This window comes from Brassica oleracea, unplaced genomic scaffold (assembly GCF_000695525.1).
Source record: "Brassica oleracea var. oleracea cultivar TO1000 unplaced genomic scaffold, BOL UnpScaffold00758, whole genome shotgun sequence".
NCBI lineage: Eukaryota > Viridiplantae > Streptophyta > Magnoliopsida > Brassicales > Brassicaceae > Brassica > Brassica oleracea.
Genome location: NW_013617448.1, coordinates 71457 through 82336, shown reverse-complemented (window position 1 = coordinate 82336; position 10880 = coordinate 71457). Strand labels below are relative to the sequence as shown.

Below are 10880 nucleotides of genomic sequence, written 5' to 3'. Positions count from 1 at the left end.
GACATCTTGCTTCAGTGATAGATATTTGAGGTCCATATGCTTGGCTCTCTAAGATATCCTATCATGCTTAGCGAAGAAGATTGCAGCTTGATTGTGACAGTAAAGAGTGAGAGGCTTGTCAACAAAACTCAAGCTCCAAACTCTGACACAAAATTCTGCACCAATGTTCCTTGAATAGAAGCCTCATAACATGCAACATACTCAGCTTCCATAGTGGATGTGTATATAACTCTGACTTCTGGCTTTTCCATGAGATGGCACCTCCACCAAGGAGATACACATAGCCGAGAGTACAGTGTCTAGAGTCTTTGCATCCACCAAAATCTGAGTCCGAAAATCCAACCATCTGTGGATGTGTTGATTTTCGATATGTCAACATGTAGTTTCTTGTTCCCTTTAAGTATCTCAAAACTTTCTTTGCAGCTTGCCAATGAGCGAGTCCTGGGTTACTCTGAAATCTACCCAGCATGCCAACTGCGTGGCTAATATCAGGTCTGGTACAAACATGTGCATACATCAAACTTCCCACAAGAGATGCATAAGGGTATTTTTGCATTTCATTACGTTCCATTTCATTCTGCGGACATTGCTTAAGATTAAGCGGGTCACCTTTATGCATAGGAACAATGCTAGAAGAACATGTCATCATGCCGAATCTCTCAAGAACTTTATCAATATATGCTTTCTGAGACAATCCCAAAATTCCTAGTGATCTGTCACGGAATATCTCAATTCCTATCACATAGGATGCCTCACCCATATCTTTCATTTCAAAGTTCTCAGAGAGATAACTCTTAGTCTCATGTAATAAACCAAGATCACTGCTGGCTAATAATATGTCATCAACATACAGAACCAAAAATATGAACGTACTCCCACTGATCTTGAGGTATATACATGGATCCACAATGTTTTCTTTGAAACCGAATTTCGTAATGGTTTCATCAAACTTTAGGTACCATTGCCTCGAAGATTGTTTTAGTCCATATATTGATTTCTTCAATTTGCAGACCATATCTTCCTGACCTTCGATTATGAAGCATATAGACTTCTTCTTCTAAGTATTCTTCTTCTAAGTCTCCATTAAGAAAGGCGGTTTTCACATCCATTTGATGTAACTCAAGATAATATTCAGCTACATATGCCATTATCATTCTGAGAGAGTCTTTTCTAGACACAGGTGAAATAGTCTCACCATAATCAATGCCTTCTTTCTGATTATACCCTTTGGCTACAAGCCTGGATCTACGTCGTTTAACATTGCCATGACAATCGAGCTTGGATTTATAGATCCATTTGCACCCATTGCTTTGTGTCCTTCAGGCAATGGAACAACATCCCAAACTTCATTCTTAACCATTGAGTCTATTTTGTCTTTACTGGCCTCGATCCATTGATCAGAATTAACATCTTTCATGGCTTGTGAATAAGAAACCGGATCTTTTAAATCCCATTCTCTAGGTTCTATTTGATAAAGCACATAGTCATCAGAAATAGCTGATCTTCTCTCACGAGTTGATCTTCTTAATGCTGGTTCCTCGTGTGCTTCATGTTCATTATTGGCGATATTTTCATTAAGGAGTGGTGGATCATTCAACTGGTTTTCCTCGTTGCGCAACGGTTCTACAACAGGAGGATTCCCAACATTCGGAACTAAGGGTAAAGGGATATTTACCCTAATTTCTTGAATGATCACATCTTGAATTTTATCACTCCCACTAATCTCACCATTCTCATAAAATCTGGCATTACCGGTTTCTACTATTCTCGTATTATGGGTTGGACAGTAAAATTTACGTAAAATCTATATCCTTTAGACTTCTCAGGGTAACCAATAAAGAAACCACTGACCGTTCTGAAATCTAATTTCTTTTCATGTGGATTGTATATTCTTGCTTCAGCTGGACATCCCCAAACTTGGAGGTGTGACAAACTAGGTTTCCAGCCTTTCCACAGTTCAAAAAGAGTCTTTGGAACTGCCTTGCTAGGAACTCGGTTCAAGATATAGACTGCAATTCGTAATGCATCCATCCACAAGGATATAGGTAAATTAGCATGACTCATCATGGATCTAACCATTCCCAAATAAGTACGATTACACCATCTCCTTGAGAAGACTTAAAACCAGCCAAATCAAGTTTGCTTACTAAAACTAAATTACTGGAAATAGATGGAACATAAAGAGTCTGAAATAAATCCAAATCAAGTCGGTTATCCACGCCTATCTACCCAATATTCCCTATCTACCCAAATATGGCAAGTTCCCTAAAACCTCTCCAAAGTCTTTTATAAAACTTCCATCGTGAGATCTCCCTTCTCCAAGGTGAATCTCTTCAAGCTTGCTCCCCAAGATATCTTTGTATCAACTTAGCCTTGATCCGCAATCCATTCTTCAAGTCGCAATCTTCATCTTGACTTGTTCATCCGCACGTACACTTCTCTGTTGCAGACTCTGCTCCATTCGCTGTTGTACTTGCGTCTGTATCAGAACGTCCATCTGATCTTTGCATCTACACCAAAGGGTTTGTCAAAATCAACCTTGTAAGAAACTGGATCGATGGTGTTTTTTGGAGGGAATAGCCTAGTTTCCAACTGAGTAATTTTTGTTGCATTTATGTTTCTAGATTTATAGGAAAAAAGATGAATCTCAAAAAAGATCTGCTTTCCACCGTTGGATTAAAAAGGTGATCTCTCTCTCCTATGATATTATAACTTTTTCTATTATTTTTTTACAAAAAAAAAAGATACTCCTCACAACCATAAAAGTATTTTACTAACATGTTTTATTTCATATTATTTCATATTAGTATTTATAAGTATAAATATATAATGTACAAAATAAATTACAACTTTTTTTCTTCTATATTTCAAGATCCATATTATATATGTTTTGATATTTTAAAATTTTTGGATTTTCAAAACGAATTATGTGGACACAACTATTGTGAACGGATATGTCGAGGATACGTTGTTAATGTAATTTATGAATACATCTGTGTTTGTAGTTTACATATGAATGTGTTTACATTTTCTCTGCATATCTATCCACGAACTATTCATCCACGACTTATCTATGTATTGTCTATCCACGAGTCGTCCATCCACAACTTACATCATCCATCCATCTGTAACCAATATTCTATTCGAGTGTGATTGAAAGGTAGTGGTAGCAATAACAAAATTTTCTGCCCAGTTACTTTCTTTTCAACCAATCAAGTAAAATTGATTTTCTGCCCATTTACTCCAAAAGTGATTAAAAGTAGAGTAAGTTATTATTCCCTCCGTTTCAGATTACTTGTCGTTTTAGACTTTGACACACTGATTAAGAAAATATTTAATTTTGTATATTTACTAGATAAAAACATCATTACCAATACACCTAACCACATTTCAACCACATTTTGTATATTTGGCATTTCAAAACTATTTTCACTAGAAAATTAACAGCTCCATGAAAAATTATTTTTCTGTGGACAAACAGGCAAATACTATCCAGCTCACAAAATAATTCAGAAAATGTGAATTAGAAGACACGGAAAGATAAACATACACCCAAGTCAGAGCTCATGTATGAGTTAGCTGAAGCTGAGTGAAGGTAACAAACAAAGTGCAGGGAGCTTTCTCAGCTTTGGACTCCAGTGGTATGGGAGGAGTAGGAAAAGCCTACTTCAATGATCTTACAGAGTCGCATTGGTGCTTTTAGTAATGATTCTCCGAATAGCATTCCCAAACTGAATATCCAACTGTTAAAAACAACAGAAGTGCCTGCGATACGAGGTTTTATTATGCAAGGTCGGAACTTATCTTCTCTTCTAGCCTCCTCCTCTAGCTTAACCCTCGATGGAAGTCGACATGATGGGTGTAGCTTCAGATTCCTCCAACCGAGTGACCATCTCTTTGGGCTACGAAAAAGAGACGGGGCCTTTATAATGATGTATTACAGATTCGGGTGTATAGCAAATTAGCAATGGGTAGTCGAACTAGATTTGTGCATGACAAGTTGTGATATCTCAAAGAGACTAACTGAGATATTTCATCCGGCAGTACACTGAGATCGCTAGTCCATGAGAGATCCAAGACAAATAGCCTAGACTTAGACCAGAAAACTTCACATAATATAATTCTAAATTGTAGTTAGTTCTCTCCGAAAGAACAGAGTTCTAGTTTAAGGACAGTTGGGACTCTGATCTTTTTTCAATCTCATTCCCCTTTGACATTCTTCTCGGCACTATTCTCATTTCTTGACTAAACGCAAAACCAGTTTGCACGATACATACTTTCTTTATATTATTCAACTATAGGCTAGGCTATTTGATGGAACCCAAAGACTTAAGAAACAAGTTAAGTCATTTTTTCTCCTTTTCATTCTCCTCACAAGGAGTCTCTTAAAATACAAACTAAAAATACTAGTGGATAGATCCACAATCCTATAAACTAGGAAACAGAATTGCATAACTAAATAAATAAAAGATATGGAGATCAAGCTCCTACACTTATGGAAACGTTAAACAACCATTAGAAAATTAGAGAACGCCTTCTATCATCTTAACCAAGTCTGGTTTGATTTGGTTATCTTGATTGAACCATTTGGTTCGCATCACTATTCATATGCCATCATCTTAGAAAGATACATGAATTACTAACAAGCAACATTTTTCTCTACGAAAAAAAACTTCACTTGAGAAAGGAGCACTTCAAAAAATCTTCATAGAGAAAAATCATCACACAAGTGGCGATCATCACACTGAAAATGGATAAAGTCAGCTCAAAATAAATGGAAACAAAACCCAAGAATATATTAGCAATTACAAAGCGGAACTGGATAATTTTTTGTCAAGTTTTCTTGTAAGTAATAAAGTTCACACAACAAACATAGGATATGAACAACATATGGCAAATAATTTGATTAGAACACACCAAATGTTTTGAAGGAGGACGCAAACAGAGAGACCAATAGGACTAGCAGCCGTTTGGAAACCTGTTGTGGCTCAATAGAGGGCAGGATTGAAGGAAAGTAGGAAACGCTCTTTAGTCGCTTCATCTTCCCATTCAACCTTATCTATCCACTCTTGTTCTCCATTATGTATGACAAGCTCTTCACCCTCAAAACTGCTGCCACTTCTAGAATTCAATGGAAGCTTTCTCAGATTTGGACACATTACTATGCTGAAATTTCTCAAACGTGGGAAAGGGAGAGGATTCCAGTAGATGCTCTTCAGCTGTGGCAAACTGTTCACTTGGAAATGCTCTAATTTCCGAAAAGGAATGATGGTACCGACCTCCTCTGTGAGAATATTCGCAGCTTTTTCTTTGCTGATTATATCTTCCACTTGAGCTGAACTAACAACGTAAAGAGCCTTAAGGTTTGGTGCGAACAAAAGCCATGTCAAGTCTTTTAGACCATGGCAATAGCTTAAAGTCACTGTAGAGAGGTTTGGGAAGCTTGGAGTTGTTGGATTTTTGTTCCATGATGATGTACTCCTCATGACATTTACCTCCACCATTCCACTTCGGAACATATCTAATTTACTGAGAGCCGCCATATCTGGAAGATTCAATATTGATTCCTCCTCAATGAAACGAATAGATATCGCTTGAATAGCATTTGCTTCTCTGTAAGCATTTACCAGTTGATCTGCAATAAAAATTGAGCAGATTTCTATGGTCAACACTTCTAAATGTTCTAAGAGCTGCAGTTCCTCCATTACATTGGAATCTCGTGACATTTTGTTATGTCGTAGTCGGAGTGTCCTCAAACTCGACAAATTTGATATCCCAGAAACACTCGCAAGTCCCGTTCCCTCCATATTCAGATATATCAGCTTCGAGATATCGCAAGGAGACCAAATTTGATATTTCCACTGGAAATCCATGGAAAAGTCTATTATGTGATAGATTCAATACGACTAACATGGGCATCGACTTGAAGAATTCACCTGAGATATTCACGATCTCATTTTTTTGGAAGAGCAGAGTTGTAAGCTCAGGGCAATTAGGGCTGTCAGATATATTTCCAATCCCATTGTCCATCAGAGACATTCTTCTCACAGATCTCCAGTTCTCCACAGTTGGTACTTCAGGTAAACCAACACCAGCTTTCACGATACATCTCTCTTTATCCTTCCCAAAATCAGATGCTATCCACAATGCCATCTCTCGAACCACATCATGCATTTTCACCCTTGATTTGTCTTTTTTATCAGTAGGTAACCAATACTTGTAATTTCCTTCTTCCGTCAGTAAACAAGCCTCGACAAGGGTACCAATTATCCCATAAGCCTCGTTTCTAGCCATCTTTCTTCCTTGCTTTACATCTATGAATTTTTCGCATATCCAGTAATCTACCAACTTCTCCTTTTTTTATTGCAAAATCTTCTGGAAATAGAAAACAAGACTTGACATGCTCACCCTTGAGGCTATCATAGCTATACTTCAAGATTGGAAGAATATGGTCTTTCATACCAGGAAACTCTGCAGCGGAAGAAGCAAGAGTGTAGACTGCTTGCTCCCATTTTTCCACCGTCCTCTTGGACGCCATGTTTTTCCCGATGATGTTCAGCGCTAACGGTAAACCATGACATTTTCCGGCAACTTGACATGCAAGCTCAAGAATATCTGGGTGACTTTCTAATGTGATTTTCCCAACTTTAGCACGGAACAAATCCCAAGCTTCGTTGGACTCCAAACACTTCACTTCTATCGGATCATCAACCCCCATCTGACCACATACTTCCCTAAAACGAGTGGTGAACACCACTTTGCATCCATTTGCCCTTGTCGGAAATGGGACTCCGATTTCTTTTAAATCCACTTCCTTCCAAATGTCATCTAATAACAAGATAAATTTCTTTGTCTTCATACGAGTGTATAAAGCAGTGACCTTACGGTGTTTCTCTTTTTGTTTCCACTCCTCCATACGAAATCCTAGTTTCTCAGCAATCTCATCTTGAATCATCTCAACCCGTAGCTCGCTGGACACCACAACAAAGATGACTTTTTCGACCCCGTCAACTGGGTGCTCAATAAAATAATTGTTGATTTGTTCGAGAAGAGTTGTTTTTCCTACTCCACCCATACCGTATAGACCCATAGTCTCGGTTTTGTCATCCATGAGGTGCATCAGTGCCCTTTCGAGCATCTTTTCTTGACCAACAATCGTCTTTGGTAAAGGCCTCTCCACTGCCACAGCTATCGTAGGTAGCCCAGCCACCACTTCAAACACTCCTTTCGATTGGACATCTTCAACTTCTTTCAACATCTCGAAAACCCTTTTCCCGTAGCTCTGACTCAAGCTCAAGTTTTTGGCGCAAAGACCACAAAGACACAACCTTTCAAGTTCATCACTACGAGTAAGAAGCAACTTATAGACTTGGTTTTGGATATTCTCGACACTTGTAAGCCATACCTCAACTTCGTTAAGCCTTTGTAGACCCTCGCTTTCTTGCCTCTGCACCTTTGTTAGCACATCAGCTCGCCTTGCTCTGAGTTCCTTCATGGTTTCCTCTAGAGCCGCCAGATTCTTCTCAAGGTTCCAAACATAATTGACTTCACCGCCAAGGCAGCTACAGAGATGGATAAACACTTGATCAAGGCCACACGTGAAAAAACCAGCCATAGTTGAAACAACTAGCTTTATCTGCAATTTCGTAATATGAAACTAAGATGTTAAGATCTTAAGAGTTTGATGATAATTTTGTGAACGAGTCCAAGTCGTATAAATAAGTAAATCACCCACAATCGAGATATGACAATTTAATATTTGTAAGATTCCAATAATATCAAAGAGTATACCCAACTTGGAGTTTGTTGACAAATTTTTTGTCCAAATCGTCGCTATAATTGATTAACGATGATGCTTGCTGTAGGCGTTATTAAAATGGTTCTATCGCTTTTCACTCTGCTAAAACAATAGAGAGTTGATGCGTAAATAATAGATATGATTGTTTTGACTTTCATGCATTACGTACCAGCGGGATCAAAATTTGGGAAGTCTGCCATTTCCATGATCGAAAGGCCAAACAACCTTCTTCTAATTGAAGGATTAGTTTCACCAATTTTCCATTCCAAGTCGTACATCTAAGTAAATTACCAACAATCAAGACACTGTTCAAAAAAAAAAACAAGACCTTTTATAATAATCTGAAATAATTTATGTTTTTCTGACAAAATATTGTTGTAATATATAATAAATACACCAATCTAATTTGAATGGAAGAAACATCTTTTGGTTTTATAATTAAAAATTTATGAAAAGCACCTTTTCGGGACTATAAATTTTTCAGTTTCTTTTTTTTTTTTGATTTTTTTTGTATCCACAATCATGAGTTATATAATCTATAAAAAAAACACTAACATAACACTAGAACCTGGATAGTGATGATAAAAAAAATAGTGGACTCTTGGTTTGATTAAACAAGAAGTTGGAGACTCCTCGGTTTTCTTTTCGATAGAAGCTTAGACTATTGTTTCTTCTTTGTGTTTACTATTTTTTTTTAAAGGTTGCTGAAAATTTATATATTTCTCTATTTATTTACAATCACTAATTAATAATAGTTTCCCATATATAATCAAATTAGAATATTAACTTTCTAAATTTACATTGAATATTAAATCAAACACCGACAGCTATTTTTTACTTTCCAAATATATAATTGATATAAATGTTAATTTTATTTTTTTGTCTGGTTAATTATGCTATTATGAGAAACATTACATAGACGATATTACAGCCGACAATTCTACCTGCCTTATAAGGATTCACGCCTGAATGCATCACCCTGAGTAGCCATATGAGATTCATTCCCGATGGTACTTCTTGCGCAATGCCGAAGATCTCTTGTAAGTATTTTCTCTAATTTTCTGCATAATTCGCCTTCTCCGGGAATTGAAACTCAGACCTCTTCCTGTAGAAATTGCGTTGTATGGGGTTCGAACCCCAGACCTGGGTGTAGAAGCCTTTAAACCTTGACCACTAGGCCACAATGCTTCCACGTATAAATGTTAATTTCTTCATGACTTGTTGCATTTTTGTTGGTTATGTAAGCAAAATCAAATTTGTTATTTATATTTATTGGTTGATAAATACGAAAATTAAATTAAATATAGCTATCTGATTTTTAATAAATATATGACTTTAAATTTATAACTATTACTAAAATAAAAAAAAATTATGGGCCCTCTAAAATTTTAGACCATATTCGACCGCTCCACTTGCACGTGCTAAAAGACGGCTCCGAATAAAGAAGACAGCGCAATTTAATATTGTGAGATTCCAATAATATCAAAAAGTATACTAATTAATAATTATATTATACCCAACTTGGAATGTGGTGAACAATCTTAGTCTAAGTCGTCGCTATATTTGAATCAGCAAAAATGGGGAGAGTTTTCGTGTAATTTCCAAGAATAACAATTAATAAAGATGATTCTAGTTGTAGGCGTTATTAAAATGGTTCTATCGTTTTTCATTCTGCTAAACAATACACAGTTGATGCATAAAGAATAGGGATGACTGTTTGACTTTCATGCATGACGTACCCGCGGCATCAAAAGTTGGGAAGTCTACCATTTCCGTGATTGAAAGGCCAAACAACTTTTTTCTAATGGAAAGATGAGTTTCACTAATTTTCCAATCCGAGTCCACAACCCCAAACCGGCCAGTTTCATTCAATGAACCTGTTTACAAAAAAAATGGTTTAGAATAGAGATAGGATCACAATGCATAGATACAATGTGAGGAAAATGTATTGTTCCTTCATTCCATTAACTAGGGGCGGATCTCCACGCAAGCGCGGGGTTGTTGAGTTGGATATTTTTTTACCATTTGTTGCGACAATTAGACTACTTGGATTGAATGCAAACTTTTTTCTTAACATTTTGTCATAATTACATGAATCATATTGTCTGAAACGAAGATATATTGTTAGGCCGTAAAAGATTTTAAATTTAACATAAGTTTAAGATAAATGCATAGTTTAAATGAGCTTGGAGTTATAAAATCGGGCCATATATGTTCCTTTTCTCGGTGGTGAGAGAAATCGATTAACTGTTGATCTTTGACCAAAAAATTAGATGTTTCTTTTTCGAGCTTTTTAGTTGTCCGCTGTGAATTTGAAATGAAGGCGCCGTTTCTATTGTAGAATTATTTTTGTTTTTTAGTAAGGAATCAATACATGAAGGTGTTTTTTATTGTAATTAAATGTTTATCTTGTTGCCTGGTATTGACGCAGATTAAGAATTGTTGGCGAAAGTCTCATCGTCTTCGTTTAAACCTGCAAAAGTGAGTTTTGTAAAAGAGAGTGTTTTTTGTCTTAATTTCGCTGAGGAGAAGAGAAGGAGAGATGGTGTATGTAGTCGTATATAATAAAAACCATGTTTGTCCTTGCTAAAATAAAGCTTATGGTTATTGTTTGTGCAGTGTATTCATATAGACCATGATAATGTGAAGACAGTTCAAGTTTAAATCTAGGAGACATCTTAATACTAAAAGGACAAAGCCCACCTTATGTGCAGCAAGCATGATTATGCAAATAAAAAAAACAACTGATTCTTCATTTTAAGAAACATTTGGTGCTCAAAATGGAGTGATGGTAGCTCAAGTTGAAGAATAAAGTGGAGTAAAACACTGGAACTTGAATATCCCACCAGTAAAAATCTACAGCCCTAAATCCCTCATGAGCCTTCCAATATGAGAGCTGTCTTGGTGCTGGCATCCCCGCTTACATAAGTCGCACATACTCGCGACTTCAGAGATGAAGTGGTGTTAACATAACTTTCTTTGAAGGTGGTTGAGGGACTCGTACATAAGTTGATTATGCACCAATGAGTCAAAATTGTATTTATTCATATGAGACAAACACTATACCATGATCTATAACCAT

General features: G+C 36.6%; 2 protein-coding genes across 2 annotated transcripts; both read right to left on the bottom strand.

Annotated features, from left to right (window-relative positions):
• Positions 1–4972: 4972 nt before the first annotated feature.
• Positions 4973–7662, bottom strand: LOC106319999 (probable disease resistance protein At1g12290). The gene has a single exon (XM_013758368.1). The coding sequence runs from the start codon at positions 7613–7615 to the stop codon at positions 6287–6289; it is 1329 nt and encodes a 442-aa protein (XP_013613822.1). The 5' UTR covers positions 7616–7662; the 3' UTR covers positions 4973–6286.
• Positions 4989–6174, bottom strand: LOC106320001 (disease resistance protein RPS5-like). Its single transcript, XM_013758371.1, has 2 exons — positions 5937–6174; positions 4989–5635 (listed from the first exon to the last, which is right to left on the bottom strand). Exons 1-2 carry the CDS (start codon positions 6172–6174, stop codon positions 4989–4991), a joined length of 885 nt encoding a protein of 294 aa, XP_013613825.1.
• Positions 7663–10880: the final 3218 nt, after the last annotated feature.